This window comes from Agelaius tricolor, unplaced genomic scaffold (assembly GCF_023055355.1).
Source record: "Agelaius tricolor isolate 1412-34295 unplaced genomic scaffold, bAgeTri1.0.p SCAF_41, whole genome shotgun sequence".
In the NCBI taxonomy this organism is placed as follows: domain Eukaryota; kingdom Metazoa; phylum Chordata; class Aves; order Passeriformes; family Icteridae; genus Agelaius; species Agelaius tricolor.
In genome coordinates, this window is record NW_027269301.1 from 1,582,063 (window position 1) to 1,600,704 (window position 18,642).

Below are 18,642 nucleotides of genomic sequence, written 5' to 3' on the forward strand. Positions count from 1 at the left end.
AAACCGAGGCTGTTGGGAAAGATGAAATAGGAAGGCCTCTTAAATATGATTGTCTGGCAGAAGATTTTGAGAATATAGAAACTATAAGTGAGATTGAAATAAAAGCAACTTTGAGATACCTCAGGTACTGAACAACTGGAAAACAATGGTGTGGCTGGCTGAAGGTGATCCCCTTTTGATGGAACAACACCCTCTGCTTGCAGACAGCTTAAAATGTTAAAATGTTAATACAGCACTAATAATCAACACAATACAGATAGTAAATATCTGCCTAGAGCCATTTAATCTGCACTTTTCACAGCGGGGCAGCAGCACCATCTGCTGAGGGAGCATGGAGCTGTCACTGTCATTTTTTGTGGAAAAACCCTCTTTGCCCAGGGCTTTGCTCCTGGGAAGCTGAGAAGCCCCAGAGAAAAAGGAAAACAATAATTATCTCATTGCTTCCCCTGTGTTTTGCTGCTTTGGAGGGTGGTTGGAGATTGTTTATCCAACTTGTGAATTCTTTTAACTTAATGCTCCGGCTGTGTCAGACTCTGGAGAGTTACAAGTTTTCATTATTATCTTTTAGCCTTCTGTCTGTATTTTTCCTGTATTCTTTAGTACAGTTTAGTATAGCATTCTATAATATAATATAATATAATATAATATAATAATAAATCAGCCTTCTGAAAACATGGAGTCAGATTCTCAATTCCTCCTTCATCCTGGGATCCTGCAAACTCAACAGAAGGCTCCCAATTCTCCTTCGCCTTCCCCCTTTTTTTTTTCCTTTTCCCCTCCTGTTTTTCTGCATTTAACCCTTTCTGTGGAGTTATCTGTTCTGTTTGCTGCCCCCTCGGGAGGTTTCCTGTCTCTCTGCCTCCTTGCTGCCCCAGGCAGAATCACCCAGATCTCTTTGCAGATGTTTTCCCCAAATATTTCCAGTTCTGAGCCAGCGGGGGGGGAATTGATTTAAAACCCCAACCCGTTCTGTCTCACGGCTCCATCTTTCTCACTTTACTTCCCTTTTCCTTCCTTTTCCTTTTTATTCTTCTATTTTGCTATTTTTCTGTCTCTTATTATTTTAATTTTAGTTTTTAATTTTAAGTTTTTAAAATTTTTCTTCATTCCTTTTCCTTATTTTCCTCTTCCTCTTTTCTCTTGCCTTTTTCCCTCATACCTTTCTCCTTTTGACTTTGCAATTTTTTTTATTCTTATCCATTAACCTTTTTCCTTCCTCTTCCCTTTTCCTCTTCCTCTTCCCTTTAACTTTTTCCTATTTCCTCTTCCTCTCCTCCTTTTCCTTTTTCCCTTTTCCTTTTTCCCTTCCTCTTCCTTTTCCCCTTTCAGGACCTGGGACAGCTCTGGCCCCGCCCCTCCCCGCTGGTGGGCGCGTCCTGTGCGTCGCGGGGCGTGCCCGTGCGTCGCGGGGCGTGTCCGTGCGTCGCGGGGCGTGTCCCTGTGCCCGCTATAACAGCGCATGCGCGGCCGCCCCCCCCTTAGCAGCCGGTCCAACATGGCGGCGGTGCGGGCGCTGCGCGGGGCCGTGAACGGCGCCGGGCCCGGCGGGCCCCGCGAGCAGGCGGCGGCTCTGACCCGCGATTTCCTGTCCCAGCCGCGCCTCAGTGAGTGCGGGGGGACCCGGGGGGCTGCGGGAGGGGGGATCCGCCCGTCTCGGGGGCTGCAGCGCCGGGCCCGGGCAGGCCGCAGCGCCGGCTCGCCCACCCTCTCATAACATCTCGGGTTAATTAACACCGTAATTAACCCGCCCCGCCTGGCCCGTGTCCCTCCCGAAAAGCCGGGGTTTGTTCCGGGAGCTCTAAGTGCTGGCGGTGGGATGGAGTCTGTATTTAACACTGAATTGAGAAATCGGGGGTGAAAAAGGGGAAATGCGGGGCTTTGGTAAAATCGCTTTACGGTAGCGCAGTGGGGAGAAATCAGAGTGCGCGAAGGTGTTTTTGTGGCTGCAATTACATAAAATGGCTTTACCTGCGCCCTAAATAGCACCGGGAGCTGCAGGGGCTGCCCAGCAGCTCCTGGGTCACGGATCCTTTGGGAATTTCAGCCAGGTTTGGAAGCCAAACCTATCGCTGCAGCTCCAGGGCTTCACCCTGGAGCAGAGGCTGCTGGCAGGGCTGGAGCCAGGGGGATTCCAGGGTTTTCCATGGAGATTCTGGATTTTCCCTGAACTGGGAAAATGGGAAATGTTCCGGGCTGCCTTTGGTTTGCCGTGGAACTGCCTGAGAGGCTGATTGAGGAAGGAGAGCTCATGAGACAGTCACGGGGTGAAATGCCTCACTCAGGGTCAGTCTTTCCACGTGAAATGCCTCACTCAGGGTCAGCCTTTCCACATGAAATGCCTCACTCAGGGTCAGCCTTTCCACGTGAAATGCCTCACTCAGGGTCAGCCTTTCCACGTGAAATGCCTCACTCAGGGTCAGCCTTTCCACATGAAATGCCTCACTCAGGGTCAGCCTTTCCACATGAAATGCCTCACTCAGGGTCAGCCTTTCCACGTGAAATGCCTCACTCAGGGTCAGCTTTTCCATTCCTTATGTCCTGGTCCCATTCCTGATTATCTCAATCCCATTCCCTGTTCCTATTCCCTACATCCCATTCCCCGTTGCCAATCCCATTCCCTATATCCCAATCCCATTCCTGGTTCCCAGTCCTATTCCCTGGTGCCGTTTCTAATCCCTATCCTGGTCCTCAGTCCCCATTCCCCATGGGAAATGGGATGTGGGAAGGGATGGAGTGGGAAATGGGACATGGGAAGGGATGAAATGGAAAATGGGAAGGGATGAAATGGGATGTGGGAAGGGATGGAATGGGAAATGGGAAGGGATGAAATGGGTTGTGGGAAGGGATGGAGTGGGAATTAGGGGGTGGGAAATGGGATCTGGGCTGTTCCTGAGGAAGTTCCTGTTCCTGACTCCTGCCCTGTGGTTTTTGGGGTTTTTTTCCAGCTTACAAAACCGTGTCAGGTGTGAACGGGCCCCTGGTTATCCTGGACCAGGTTAAGGTAAATTCTCAGCTGTTCATGGAGATTTTGGAGGGAGAGTTGGCAAGAAAAGTTGGGAAAGGTAAAATCCACCTGCTGGGAAGTTCCCCAGAGGCGTTTTGGTGATTTGGGGAAAGAAAGGAAGCAGAGTTTGGGTTTTTCTTTCTTGGGGAAATGAAGCAGAGTTTGGGTTTTTCTTTCTTGAGGAAAGAAAGGAAGCAGAGTTTGGGTTTTTCTTTCTAGGGGAATGAAAGGAAGCAGAGTTTGGGGTTTTCTTTCTTGAGGAAAGAAAGGAAGCAGAGTTTGGGTTTTTCTTTCATTTCTTGGGGAAAGAAAGGAAGCAGAGTTTGGGTTTTTCTTTCTAGGGGAAAGAAAGGAAGCAGAGTTTGGCTTTTCCCAGACCCCTGGAATGCTGGTGCCATTCCAAGCTGAAGTGAAGCTTTGCTTTGCTCCCAACCTTTCTGTTTGCTCATCAATGCTCTGGAAAAGGAAGCTGTGGACAATCCTGGCTTCTTTTCAAGCTGCTCTTAAGGGCAAAGCTGCTGCAGGTTTTTCTTCCTGTGCAGAGGCTGCACTGGATCTTTCTGCCACTATTTGGACATTTTAGAACTAATTCTGGCACCTCCAACCATCCAAATACTCCCATAAAAACGGCTTCACCTTGAGAGGTTTAATATCCTGGGCAGGAGTTTGGTTCTGATGATCAAATGATTCTTTAAAATGGAGTTGTTTATAAGAAACCAGGCTGGGGGAGGAGGTGATTTTTGTTTGCTGGCTGGAGTTTAACCCCTTCCCTCCTCCCTGTGCCCCCTCAGTTCCCCAGGTACGCCGAGATTGTGCACCTGACCCTGCCTGATGGCACCAGGAGGAGTGGGCAGGTGCTGGAAGTCAGTGGCTCCAAAGCTGTGGTGCAGGTAGGAGCAGGAAGCTCTTTTCTCATCATTAACCCATCAGGATGAGCCTCAAACCAAATCAAACCTGTCTGGAGATTTGTTCTGTATAATGGAAACAAAAAATCACCTGCTTGTTCCAGTGCAGGTGGCGTTGATGATTTGAGGAGATTCTGACTGTGCACAATCACATTTTTGTTTCCATCCCCACTGGATTTATTTCCACCCCACTGCATTTATTTCCACCCTCCTGGATTTATTTCCACCCTCCTGGATTTATTTCCACCCCCCTGGATTTATTTCCACCCTGCTGGATTAAAGGAATCCCCTGGAATTTGCAGAGCTGGATTCCAGATCAGCCCCGTGCTGATATTTCAATTATTTCTCCTGTTTCTTGTTCACATGATTGAATCTGGCAGGGGGAAACACTTGAGAGCAAAGGAATTGCACCAGGTTTGGTGGTTGTTGCTGATAGAATTCAGGATTTTTTAGGGAGCTCTTTTCCCATCATTAATCCATCAGGATGAGCCTCAAACCAAATCAAACCTGGCTGGAGATTTGTTCTGTATCAATGGAAACAAAAAATCACCTGCTTGTTCCAGTGCAGGTGGCGTTGATGATTTGAGGAGATTTCTGACTGTGCACAGTCACATTCTTGTTTCCACCCCACTGGATTTATTTCCACCCCCCTGGATTTATTTCCACCCTGCTGCATTAAAGGAATCCCCTGGAATTTGCAGAGTTGGATTCCAGATCAGCCCCGTGCTGATATTTCAATTATTTCTCCTGTTTCTTGTTCACATGAATGAATCTGGCAGGGGGAAACACTTGAGACCAAAGGAATTGCACCAGGTTTGGTGGTTGTTGCTGATAGAATTCAGGATTTTTTAGGGAGCTCTTTTCCCATCATTCATCCATCAGGATGAGCCTCAAACCAAATCAAACCTGTCTGGAGATTTGTTCTTTATCAATGGAAACAAAAAATCACCTGCTTGTTCCAGTGCAGGTGGCATCAATAATTTGAGATTTCTGACTGTGCACAGGCACATTTTTGTTTCCACCCTCCTGGATTTCTTTCCACCCTGCTGGATTAAAGGAATCCCCTGGAATTTGCAGAGTTGGATTCCAGATCAGCCCTGTGCTGATATTTTAAGTATTTCTCCTAAAAAGCTGTTTCTTGTTCACATTAATGAATCTGGCAGGGGGAAACACTTGAGACCAAAGGAATTGCACCAGGTTTGGTGGTTGTTGCTGATAGAATTCAGGATTTTTTAGGGAAGCTCTTTTCCCATCATTCATCCATCAGGAAAAGCTCCAAACCAAATCAAACCTGCCTGGAGATTTGTTCTGTATCAATGGAAACAAAAAATCACCTGCTTGTTCCAGTGCAGGTGGCATTGATGATTTGAGATTTCTGACTGTGCACAGGCACATTTTTGTTTCCACCCTCCTGGATTTATTTCCACCCTGCTGGATTAAAGGAATCCCCTGGAATTTGCAGAGCTGGATTCCAGATCAGCCCCGTGCTGATATTTCAATTATTTCTCCTAAAAAGCTGTTTCTTGTTCACATTAATGAATCTGGCAGGGGGAAACACTTGAGACCAAAGGAATTGCACCAGGTTTGGTGGTTTTGTTGATAGAATTCAGGGTTTAATTTTTTTTGCGTTTTTTGGGATTTTCTACCAGCTCTTGACGCCCTTTCAGAGCAGCTCCTGCTGTGTGCCCTGAGGCTGCAGGTGAAGCAGCATTCAGGATTTACTTTGTGAAGCACAAATCTCCTGTCCTGTGGTTTATTTTTCTTTTTCCTGCTGCATTTGCAGGTGTTTGAAGGCACTTCAGGGATTGATGCCAAGAAAACCTCCTGTGAATTCACTGGGGACATCCTGAGAACCCCGGTCTCAGAGGACATGCTTGGTGAGGATTTACCTGTGGATGTGAGCAGATTTATCCAAATTTACCTGCTTTTCACAATAATTCTCATTTTTCTTGCTGTTTCCTACAGGCAGAGTGTTCAATGGCTCAGGAAAACCCATAGACAGAGGTCCCATTGTCTTGGCTGAGGATTTCCTGGACATTATGGGTTTGTTCTTAATCCTTTTCTGAGGGGGAGTAAAGTCAAACCTGGTGTGTTTCAGCTTTCTGAATTTCTGTATTTGAACACAAGAACTAACTCTAGGTATATATTAGAACACAAGATCTAACTTGGGAGGAGCTTCATCTCATTTTTGAGTATGTGTATGGCACCAAATTCTAATTAAATTACCCAAGTGCAGGGAGATGAGGGAGCAGAAGATTTTCTGCAATGTTTCAAGATGCTCTTTGTTATTTGTAGACACCTAAAGGTGAAATGCTGATAACCTGGCAGAGTTTTGAATAATTTTTACCACTGACATGAGCATCTAACAGCAGATCTTGAGAGGTCAGGTGTGCCCAGGTGCAGCTGAAGATCTGTTGGTGTCACAGTGGGGTTTGTACCCATTTTTGAGTATGTGTATGGCACCAAGTTCTAATTAAATTACCCAAGTGCAGGGAGATGAGGGAGCAGAAAATTTTCTGCAATGTTTGAAAGATGCTCTTTGTTATTTGTAGACTTAATTCTGCAACACCTAAAGGTGAAATGCTGATAACTTGGCAGAGTTTTAAATAATTTTTACCACTGACATGAGCATCTAACAGCAGATCTTGAAAGGTCAGGTGTGCCCAGGTGCAGCTCAAGATCTGTTGGTGCCACATTGGGATTTGTACCCATTTTTGAGTATGTGTATGGCACTAAATTCTAATTAAATTAGAATTTAAGTGCAAGGAGATGAGTGCAAGGAGATGAGGGAGCAGAAGATTTTCTGCAACGTTTGAAAGATGCTCTTTGTTATTTGTAGACTTTTACCACACCTAAAGGTGAAATGCTGATAACCTGGCAGAGTTTTAAATAATTTTTACCACATGAGCATTTAACAGCAGAGTCTTGAGAGGTCAGGTGTGCCCAGGTGCAGCTGAAGATCTGTTGGTGTCACAGTGGGGTTGGTACCCATTTATCAGGGTGTTTGATAAAGCTCCCAGCATTTCCAGGGAGTAATCTTGTGTTCTCTCCAAAAATCCCACAGGCCAGCCAATCAACCCCCAGTGTCGGATCTATCCGGAGGAAATGATCCAGACTGGGATTTCTGCCATAGATGGCATGAACAGTATTGCCAGGGGCCAGAAAATCCCCATTTTCTCAGCTGCTGGGCTGCCCCACAACGAGGTGAGGCCCTCAGAGCTGCTCTGAACCTGGTGGGAGCCAAAACTAAATTGAATTCTGGGCCATGGGACAGCATCAGGTGCAAACCCTGGGGTATTTCTCGCCTAGATTGCAGCTCAGATCTGTCGCCAGGCTGGCTTGGTGAAGAAATCCAAAGATGTGATGGATTACAGCGAGGAGAACTTTGCCATCGTCTTTGCTGCCATGGGGGTGAGCCCACAGTGCTGGGGGAAGGTGGGGCTGGAGGAATCAGAGATAATCTGAGTGTGGCTGAGGCCTGAGCAGCTTTTGTGTGTGTGGAATTAAAGAATGGGTGAAAATCCCCAAGGCTGGAATCTGCCTCTGGACAGGCTGCCCAGAGAAGCTGTGGCTGCCCCATCCCTGGAGGTGTCCAGGGCTGGATGAGGCTTGGAGCACCCTGGGATAGTGGGAGGTGTCCCTGCCCATGGCACTGGAGGGGTTTTTGGGGTCCCTTCCCACCCAAACCATTCCATGATTCCAGCAAAGCTTGGCTGGTCAGGATAAAGGATCTCAGACTTGATCTGATCTCAGACTTGATCTCCACCCTGGAATTCCAGAATTGTTGCTCACTCTGGCAGTGTAGAGGAACCTGATAGCTGGAAATCTTTGCTGTGGGTTATTAATGAGCTCACCAGCCCTTAATTGGCTGGGAAATGTGCCAGGTTCAACCCAGAGCTGTGCTTTAGGTGAACATGGAAACCGCTCGGTTCTTCAAGTCGGACTTTGAGGAGAACGGCTCCATGGACAACGTGTGCCTGTTCCTGAACCTGGCCAACGACCCCACGTGAGTGGCACCCCCTGAGGGGGGCAGCACAAACACCTGGGGGGGGTGGAGCCTTCTGGGAGGGGGTGTGGCAGCAACGCTGCAAGTGAAATCCTGCTGGAGCTGCAGGGGCGGCGGGGCTGGTGGAGCTGCAGGGGCGGCGGGGCTGGTGGAGCTGCAGGGGCGGCGGGGCTGGTGGAGCTGCAGGGGCGGCGGGGCTGGTGGAGCTCCAGGCGCAGCGGGGCTGGTGGAGCTCCAGGCGCAGCGGGGCTGGTGGAGCTGCAGGTGCAGTGGTGCTGGTGCAGCTAAAATGCTGCTCCAGGTGCGATGGCGCTGGAGCTGCTGCAGGTGTTAGAGAAGATGAAACAGATGATTGTCTGGCAAAAGATTTGGAGAATATGGAAACTATAAGCGAGATATAAATGAAAGCAAGCTTTGAGATCCCTCAGTTACTGAACAACTGGAAAACAATGGTGTGGCTGCTGAAGGTGATCCCCTTTTGATGGAACAACACCCTCTGCTTGCAGACAGCTCCAAGGGTCAGAGCAGACCCTGCCAGCTTGGCAGAAGGGCCCAAAGAGGAGTTTGTAGGGTTTAAAATGGAACACAGTGTGGTGATGTAGTGATTCTGATAGGCTGTATGGAAATGCTGTAGGATCTGTATATTGGACTAGATTGGTTAGTGAGAATTAGAATATTCAACACAGAAGAATTATTGTATTGGAATGGGAACCTTGCTCTCTTAGCTCTTGCCTCTCTTAGCTCTTACCCTTTTTGCTCTCTTATGCTTTTGCTCTCTTGCCTCTTTTACTCTCTCACCCTCTCATCCTCTCTCCCCCTCTCTTCTCTCAGTCCTGCTCTGAGCTGTGCCTGGCAGCTCCCAGTGGGGCCCTTTGCATAAACCCCAAGTTCCACACCCTGGCTTCAGAGATCTCTTGTCTCTGTCTATCCCAACTCTGCTACCCCCGTGGCTCCTACATGCTGGGGCAGTGCTGGGGCAGTGCTGGGGCTGCGGGGGCAGTGCTGGGAGCTGCAGGGGCAGTGCTGGGGCAATGCTGGGGCTGCAGGGGCAGTGCTGGGAGCTGCAGGGGCAGTGCTGGGGCAATGCTGGGAGCTGCAGGGGCAGTGCTGGGAGCTGCAGGGGCAGTGCTGGGGCAATGCTGGGGCAGTGCTGGGGCAATGCTGGGGCTGCAGGGGCAGTGCTGGAGCTGCAGGGGCAGTGCTGGAGCTGCAGGGGCAGTGCTGGGGCAATGCTGGGGCTGCAGGGGCAGTGCTGGGAGCTGCAGGGGCAGTGCTGGGGCAATGCAGGGGCAATGCAGGGGCAGTGCAGGGGCAGTGCAGGGGCTGCAGGGGCAGTGCTGGGGCTGCAGGGGCAATGCAGGGGCAGTGCTGGGGCAATGCAGGGGCAGTGCAGGGGCAGTGCTGGGGCTGCAGGGGCAGTGCTGGGCTGCAGGTGGTGCCAGGCAGCCCCGTGTGGCCCTGCAGGTGACAGCAGTTGTGTTGCAGCATCGAGCGCATCATCACGCCCCGGCTGGCGCTGACCACGGCAGAGTTCCTGGCCTACCAGTGTGAGAAACACGTGCTGGTCATCCTGACAGACATGAGCTCCTATGCTGAGGCTCTCAGAGAGGTGTGTGTGCTCATTAAGGTGTTAATTAATGTGGGTGTTGGCAGAAAGGGGGGCTCTGAAGCGAGGAGCTGAGCTGCTGCTCCAGCTGTTGGAATTAATGCTCATTGGGATGGTTGGGAGCAGGCAGTGAGGATTTTAGCTGATCCTTGCTGGGCTGGGATTTGCTTCACTGGTGGCAATTCCACCCCTGGAAATGTCCAAGGCCAGGTTGGACAGGGCTTAGAGCAGCCTGGGACAGTGGCAGGTGTTCCTGCTATGGCAGGGGTGGCACTGGGTGATGCCACCTTGGTTGGCTGGGATTTACTTCACTGGTGGCAATTCCACCCCTAGAATTGTCCAGGGCCAGGTTGGACAGGGCTTGGAGCAGCCTGGGGCTGTGGGAGGTGTTCCTGCCATGGCAGGGGTGGGTCTGGATGATGTTTAAGTTTCTTTCCAACCCAAAGCACCCCATAATTCCATGAATCAGCAGCTTGATCCCCTGATTCTGGATTTGCCGTGTCCTGTCACAACTCAACCCTTAAGGTGTTAATTAGTGGGATGCAGCCTCCCTTTTTATCCCAATTTCCAGCCACATTTCCCTTCTCTCTTTCCCCATTTCTGAGGTACTTGAGAGGTTCAGACTCCCCAGAACACCTGATCCCAAAGATTTCCCTCTAATGTATAACCCTCCCTTTTAATTTTTAATTCTTAATGAATTTAGGGATTTTTCCCCATTGGCTGAGGTACTTGAGAGGTTCAGACTCCTCAGTACACCTGATACTGAATATTTCTCGAAGATTTCTCTCTAATGTATAACCCTCCCTTTTAATTTTTAATTATTTCAGAATTTAGAGGTTTTTCCTTCCCATTGTTTCTTTCATCTTTCAATGCCTAATTTCATTTATCAGCAAACCTAGAGTTTATTTGTAAAAGCAAATCTCTTTTTCCATTCATCCATCAGTAGAATCTTTCTCATTGTTTCTTTCATCTCCCAGTGCTGGTTTTATCTCTACAGCTGGTTTGGAAACACAAATCCCCCATTCCTCTCATAACCTAAAACTATATTTTTAAGAGAATCAATACAGCATTCCTTTCCAGCACAACACAAATAATACTCATTTGAAAATTTGCCAAAAGCCAATCATAAACCACTCATTTTTTCCCCATTTCTGTGCCTGCCCCAGGTGTCAGCAGCTCGGGAGGAGGTGCCTGGGCGCCGAGGCTTCCCTGGCTACATGTACACGGACCTGGCCACCATCTACGAGCGCGCCGGGCGCGTGGAGGGCAGGAACGGCTCCATCACCCAGATCCCCATCCTCACCATGCCCAACGACGGTGAGTCCCTGGGGGAATGGGCCTCAGTCCCCGGGGGAATGGGCCTCAGTCCCCGTGGGAATGGGCCTCAGTCCCCGTGGGAATGGGCCTCAGTCCCCGTGGGAATGGGCCTCAGTCCCCGTGGGAATGGGCCTCAGTCCCCGTGGGAATGGGCCTCAGTCCCCGTGGGAATGGGCCTCAGTCCCCGTGGGAATGGGCCTCAGTCCCCGTGGGAATGGGCCTCAGTCCCCGTGGGAATGGGCCTCAGTCCCCGGGGGAATGGGCCTGCAGTCCCCGGGGGAATGGGCCTGCAGTCCCCGGGGGAATGGGCCTGCAGTCCCCGGGGGAATGGGCCTGCAGTCCCCGGGGGAATGGGCCTGCAGTCCCCGGGGGAATGGGCCTGCAGTCCCCGGGGGAATGGGCCTGCAGTCCCCGGGGGAATGGGCCTGCAGTCCCCGGGGGAATGGGCCTGCAGTCCCCGGGGGAATGGGCCTGCAGTCCCCGGGGGAATGGGCCTGCAGTCCCCGGGGGAATGGGCCTGCAGTCCCCGGGGGAATGGGCCTGCAGTCCCCGGGGGAATGGGCCTGCAGTCCCCGGGGGAATGGGCCTGCAGTCCCCGGGGGAATGGGCCTGCAGTCCCCGGGGGAATGGGCCTGCAGTCCCCGGGGGAATGGGCCTCAGTCCCCGGGGGAATGGGCCTCAGTCCCCGGGGGAATGGGCCTCAGTCCCCGTGGGAATGGGCCTCAGTCCCCGTGGGAATGGGCCTCAGTCCCCGTGGGAATGGGCCTCAGTCCCCGTGGGAATGTGCCTGCAGTCCCCGTGGGAATGTGCCTGCAGTCCCCGGGGGAATGGGCCTCAGTCCCCGGGGGAATGGGCCTCAGTCCCTGGGGGAATGGGCCTCAGTCCCTGGGGGAATGGGCCTCAGTCCCTGGGGGAATGGGCCTCAGTCCCCGGGGGAATGGGCCTCAGTCCCTGGGGGAATGGGCCTCAGTCCCTGGGGGAATGGGCCTCTTGTTGACAGAGTGATAAAACTGTCCTTGGTCGCCTCAAAAAGGAAAGAAGTTTAGAGGTTTAGGTGAAAAAGGCCTCTCATAGGACTTTGGTTTGTTCTGAAGTCTCAGGATTTCACCTCAAAATTAAGGAGAGCAAATCGCTGAGTCCCTGTAGGAATGGGCCTGGAGTCCCTGTAGGAATGTTCCTCTTGTTGATGGAGTGACAGAACTGTCCTTTGCCCTTTCAAAAAGGAAAGAAGCCCAGAAGTTTCTTTCCTCAATGAGGTAAAAAAGGCCTCTTGTAGGACTTTGGTTTGTTCTGAAGTCTCAGGACTTTGCCTCAAAATTAAGGAGAACAAATTGGTGAGTCCCTGTGGGAATGTGCCTCGAGTCACTGTAGGAATGTGCCTCTTGTTGACAGAGTGACAGAACTGTCCTTTGACCCTTAAAAAGGAAAGAAGTTTGGAGGTTTAGGTGAAAAAGGCCTCTCATAGGACCTGGGGGATTTCACCTCAAACTTCAGGAGAGCAAATTGGTGTAGGAATTCACTGTAGGAATGTTCCTCCTGTTGTGACTGAGTGACAGAACTGTCCTGTGCTGCTGTACACAGGGGTCTCAGGACAAGAGAAGAGATGAGAATCTTGACTCCATGTTTCAGAAGGCTGATTTATTATTTTATGATATATATTATATTAAAAGTAAATGCTCTATTGAAACTATTCTAAAAGAATAGAAGAAAGGATTTCAGCAGAAGGCTTGAAAGGAATAGGAAAGAATGATAATAAAATCTTGTGACTGAGCAGAGAGTCCGAGACAGCTGGGCTGTGATTGGCCATTAATTAGAAACAACCACATGAGACCAATCCCAGATGCACCTGTTGCATTCCACAGCAGCAGATAATTATTGTTTTTCTTTTCCTCTGAGGCTTCTCAGCTTCTCAGGAGAGAAATCCTGGCAAATATCAGAAAATATCATGGCTACATCCAATGGTCACTGGAGCCACTCATCTTGGTGCAAATCCAAGTGAGAGTAATGGACCTTGCACGAGGTGAAAAACTTCAGGTGAAAAAGGCATCTCAGAGGCTTGGGGGACTTCACCTCAAACCCAAGGATACCCAATTGGACAAAGCCAAAAAGTCCCACCTGAGCAATTTACAGAAAAAGGAGAAGAAAGGAATGAATTGGTTCTGTGAGGTGTTTTACCAGGAGGAAGAACCTCTGGCACCTGGCTCGGTTTTTCTCTGTGAAAAGTTTTGTTATTTTGCATTTTATCAAAACCTTTTTGTTCCCAACACTACCCCAGAAGCCATGCTGCTGATTTTGTGCCTTCTGAGGCAGCTGAGCTATCCTGGGTGTGAAACAGATCTCCAAGAGCTTGTGAGACCTTTCAGGTCACAGCCAGGGGCCTTCCAGGAGCTGCCTTGGGGTCACCCAGCAGCACAGCAGTCCTGGGGCCTTCAGGTTTCCTTCCTGTTCCAGGTTTTGGCTGCTTTCTGCTAAAAATGCTTTGCCCTTTGAGGGCTCAAGCTTGGTGCTCATCCAAGAGCACTTGGGGATTTGTGGAGGGAATAATTGCTGAAGTCACCTGGCAACCAAAAGCTCCAGCTCAGTGCTGAAATGGATATAAAAGGGCTGAAAATCATCAAAACTTTATTTTTTTTTTTTTTTTCCCACAGATATTACTCATCCCATCCCTGACTTGACTGGATACATCACTGAGGGACAGATCTATGTGGACAGGCAGCTGCACAACAGGCAGGTGTGTGCCTGGCTGCTCTCAAGGTGCTGAGGGTTATTCTGATTTTTAAGGATTCCTGTTAATTCCGGGGTTTTTTTTCCCCCAGATTTACCCTCCCATCAACGTGCTGCCCTCCCTGTCCCGGCTGATGAAGTCGGCCATCGGTGAGGGCATGACCAGGAAGGACCACGCTGATGTGTCCAACCAGCTGGTGGGTACAGAACCCCTGGGCTGCCCAGCTGAGGGGTCCAGAACATTCCTGAGGCTGCTTTAGTCAGGCCTTGTGTTCACTGAGAGGTTTTGGGTCTGAAGAGGAATTGTGGATGATTTGAGAGAGCTGAGCTGGGGGTGTTCACCTGGAGAGAGCTCAGAGCCACTTCCAGGGTCTAAAGGGGCTCCAGGAGAGCTGGAGAGGGATTGGGGACAAGGGATGGAGGGACAGGACACAGGGAATGGCTTCCACTGCCACAGGGCAGGGATGGATGGGATATTGGGAAGGAATTCCTGGCTGGAATTCCCAGAGGAGCACCAGGAGAGCACCTGAGGATGAGGGATGGGAGGGACTGGACACAGGGAATGGCTTCCCACTGCCAGAGGGTAGGAATGGATGAGATATTGGGAATTGGGAATTCCTGTGCTGGAATTCCCAGAGGAGCTGGGGAGGAACTGGGGATGAGGGATGGAGGGACAGGACACAGGGAATGGAACCCACTGCCAGAGGACAGGGATGGATGGGATATTGGGAATTGGGAATTCCTGGCTGGAATTCCCAGAGGAGCAGCAGGAGAGCTGGGGAGGAATTGGGGACGAGGGATGGAGGGACAGGACACAGGGAATGGCTTCCCACTGCCAGAGGGTAGGAATGGATGGGATATTGGGATTGGGAATTCCTGGGCTGGGATTCCCAGAGGAGCACCAGGAGAGCTGGGGATGAGGGATGGACTGGCAGGACACAGGGAATGGAACCCACTGCCAGAGGGCAGGGATGGATGGGAGATTGGGAAAGAATTCCTGGGTTGGAATTCCCAGAGAAGCACCAGGAGAGCACCTGAAGAGGAGTCACTGTAGGACACGAAACAGCACAAGCACACACTGCTGCTCTCAAGGTGAAGAAAAGGGAACTTTATTTTCTGACTCCCAGCATTTATAGTTTTTCCAGTGCCACCTCTCCAATGACACTGGACAAACCAACAGTCCATCAAATTTCTCTCCTTCCATAAAAGAATGCAAAAAAAAAAAATAATTATTTAGAGAAAGTGTGAGAAAGTTTGGTACAAGAATGTGAACATCAGAAGGCTTAGAAAATCTTAAAAAAAAATCAGGGCAACAGGGAAGGACTGGGGATGAGGGATGGACTGGCAGGACACAGGAAATGGCTCCCACTGCCAGAGCACAGGGATGGATGGGATATTGGGAATTCCTGGGCTGGGATTCCCAGAGGAGCAGCAGGAGAGCACCTGAGGATGAGGGATGGAGGGACAGGACACAGGGAATGGCTCCCACTGCCAGAGGACAGGGATGGATGGGATATTGGGAATGGGGAATTCCTGAGCTGGGATTCCCAGAGGAGCACCAGGAGAGCTGGGGATGAGGGATGGACTGGCAGGACACAGGGAATGGCTCCCACTGCCAGAGGACAGGGATGGATGGGATATTGGGATTGGGAATTCCTGAGCTGGGATTCCCAGAGGAGCCGTGGCTGCTCCCGGATCCCTCCAGTGCCAGGCTGGGGTAAGCTGGGGCAGAGGGAGGTGTCCCTGGCGTGGCAGGGGTGGGATGGGGTGATGATGATGATGATGATGAGGTTTGAGGGCCCTGCCAGGCTCCCTGAGCCCCTTCCTCCCCCAGTACGCCTGCTATGCCATCGGCAAGGACGTGCAGGCCATGAAGGCCGTGGTGGGCGAGGAAGCCCTGACCTCGGACGACCTCCTGTACCTGGAGTTCCTGCAGAAGTTTGAGAAGAACTTCATTGCTCAGGGTAAGGCTGGCAGCAGCTCCCAGGGGCAGGGATGATGCCAGGGTGGTGGTGTTGGCGTTCCCTGTGGCACTCCCTGGCCCCGGGCTGTCCCCGCAGGGCCCTACGAGAACCGCACGGTGTTCGAGACCCTGGACATCGGCTGGCAGCTGCTCAGGATCTTCCCCAAGGAGATGCTCAAGAGGATCCCCCAGAGCACCCTGGCTGAGTTCTACCCTCGGGATGCCAAGCACTAGCCCAGCTCCTCGTGCCCCTGCTCTGTGGTTTGGTTTCCTTTTCCATGTGTTGGTGTTTCCCTGTCGCCCTCCCAGCTCCACCCAGCAGCAGGTGACACTTGTGGCGGTGTTCCCCACCGAGAGCAGTTTGGAAAATTATCCCTTCTCCCACAGCCTGCACCTCCAGCAGGATGCTGTGAAAATGTGCAATAGCCACCATGAGGTTTGGGCTTTGAAATGAGCTTTTTTTTTCTGTGGGGCTTCTCAAGGCTGAGCGTGACCAGAAATTGCAAACCTTCACTTTGAAACCGTGAGAGAGGAAATGTGGCCTGCAAGGACAACATTCCTTGGTGAAAAATGCAGGTTTTTAACCAGGGCTGCACTTTCTGAAAGGATCTGTGGAGGTGACACTGGGGACTTCCCCACCAGCAAAGGTGGAAAAGTCCTTGTCCTTTCAGAGGACAAAGGCCAGTGAGGTGCTACCTAAAAATAGCAGGATAAAGCTTAATTACTGAATTGCAGGTTTTAAATTGAAGTTTGCAGAGTAAATTTCCTCCTCCACCCTTTTTTGGTTGGATTCTGGAGGTGCCAAACAGAACCAGCAGCTCAGTCTGGGCTCAGAAGTGTCACCACAGCTGTTGGTGGTTCAAGGCTTTGTGCTGCTGCTGAGGGGGATCCTGAGAGGTGAAAACCAGCCTAAAACCTGGCCTAGGTCTGCTGGTGTGAGCTCAGCTTTTAAACCATGGCCTGTACATACAAGAAAACAGGAGTTGATGAAAAAGGCAGCTTTTAATGTGAGAAAGGATATTTCCAACCTGCTCCAGGCGTGCTGGGCCCGTGCCGTGGCTGGAGCTGTTGTGGTTTGCACTCCAGGCACGGATTTGCCTCGGCATTCCCAAACTCTGCAGTCCTGGCTGGGCAATTCCGTGTTGTTCCTTTTCCAGCGGGTTCAGCCAAGGCTCTGGGCCCTGCTGCTGACACAGTTCCATGCTTTTCCCAGGCTTTCCTGTAGTCTGAGCTCTGGGCTGGCTCAGCAGAGCATGTTACACCTCCCTGCACTGTCTGGGAAGGTGCTAACATGACTGGGATGTGCAAATTCCAGCTTTCCCTGGCGTCTCCATGTGCAGTTCTCTGGTTTGTCCCGTGTTCTCCGTGGCTGCAGCAGCGACTTTATTCCAGTGCATTCCACCCAAAGCTGTGTCCAGTCTCTTTTTCCTGAGGTCAGGATGGGAGGGCAAGAAGCCTTGGCATGAAAACACTTTAATGTAGAGAATCTCTAAATAAATTAAATATGGAAGGTGTTGAACAAACGGGAGCTTTGCTGGTTCTGGGGGTGAAAATTCACCTGGGCTGTTCCTGTCCTGGGGAATGGGAATGGAGCAGCTCCAGTGTTGGATCGTGGGTCACTGGAGCCACCCCCACATTGTCCCTGAGAAGGAGGAGGAGGGTGTGACCTTCAGCCTCAGTCACGGGGAAAGGCTTTGCAGGAATGTGCAGGGAATGCGATCCCTCTGTGCTCACCTCCCTCCCTCTGCTGGGGGAGGCCTGGAAACCTTCAGCTCCTGGAAAATGAGCTCGAGGCCCCCCTTGGGCTGGGATTTGGGGTGAGCCCAGAGCCTCCATCACCCCTGGGCAGGTTCAGGCTTAGGACAGAGCCTGGCCCAGGGGGGGGACAGCCTGAGCCTGCACAGGGCCCTGGGAACCCAGGAATGGGCAAATCAAACCCTGGAATGGGCAAATCAAACCCAGGAAATGGGCAAATCAAACCCAGGAATGGGCGCAAACCCAGGAGTGACCATACCAGGAATGGGCAAATCAAACCCTGGAATGGGCAAATCAAACCCAGGAAATGGGCAAATCATACCCTGGAATGGGCAAACCCAGGAATGAACAAACCAAACCTAGGAATGAAAAAATCAGACCCAGGAATGGGCAAACCTGGAACGGGCAAATCAAACCCAGGAATGGGCAAATCAAACCCAGGAATGGGCAAATCAAACCCTGGAATGGGCAAACCCAGCACAGATTCCTGGCAAACCCAGGAAATGGGTAAATCAAACCCAGGAATGGGCAAACCCAGAAATGACCAATCCTAGGAATGAACAAACCAAACCCAGGAATGGGCAAACCATGAATGGCCTGGGCAAACCCAGGAATGAACAAAAGCAGGAATGACCAAACCAGGAATGACCAAGTCAAACCTGGAAATGAACAAAAGCAGGAATGAGCAAACCAAACCCAGGAATGGTAAACCTGGGAATGAACAAACCCGAGAATGGGCAAAACCAGGATTGACCAAACTAAACCTGGGACTGGCAAAACCAGGAATGAGCAAAACCAGTAATGAACAAATCAAACTCGGGAATGGAAAAATGTGGGAATGGGCAAATCCAGGAATGGGAAAAACAAGGAATGACCAGACCAAACCCAGGAGTGGCAAACCCAGGAATGACCAAATCAAACCTGGGAATGGAAAATGTGGGAATGGGCAAACCCAGGAATGGGCAGAACCAGGAATGACCAGACCAAACCCAGGAGTGGCAAACCCAGGAATCAACAACCCAAACCCAGGAATTGGCAGACCCAGGAATGGGCAAACCCAGGAATGAACAAATCAAACCTGGGAATGGAAAATGTGGGAATGAACAAACCCAGGAATGGGAAAAAACAAGGAATGACCAAACCCTAGGAATGGGCAAAACCCAGGAATGGCCAAACCAAACCTGGGAATGGCAACCCCAGGAATCAACAACCCAAGGCCAGGAACTGCAAACCCCCGCAGGTTTCCTCTCTCCCCGGCCCCTGGGAGCTGCTCGGCGCTGTGTGGTGAACAAAGGCTCCGGGGCTGTCCGTCTGTCCCTGGCGGCGCTGTGACAGCTCCTGGCACGGCGCTGGGGACAGGGG

At 51.1% G+C, this 18,642-nt stretch overlaps 1 protein-coding gene across 1 annotated transcript; it reads left to right on the forward strand.

Annotated features, from left to right (window-relative positions):
* Positions 1-1,447: 1,447 nt before the first annotated feature.
* Positions 1,448-17,048, forward strand: ATP6V1B2 (ATPase H+ transporting V1 subunit B2). Its single transcript, XM_071454653.1, has 14 exons — positions 1,448-1,604; positions 2,946-3,001; positions 3,796-3,894; positions 5,693-5,786; positions 5,875-5,952; positions 6,974-7,113; positions 7,219-7,320; positions 7,818-7,915; positions 9,401-9,524; positions 10,688-10,838; positions 13,487-13,569; positions 13,655-13,759; positions 15,397-15,526; positions 15,623-17,048. The coding sequence occupies exons 1-14, from the start codon at positions 1,460-1,462 to the stop codon at positions 15,757-15,759; spliced, it is 1,542 nt and encodes a 513-aa protein (XP_071310754.1). The 5' UTR covers positions 1,448-1,459; the 3' UTR covers positions 15,760-17,048.
* The last annotated feature ends 1,594 nt before the right edge of the window (positions 17,049-18,642 follow it).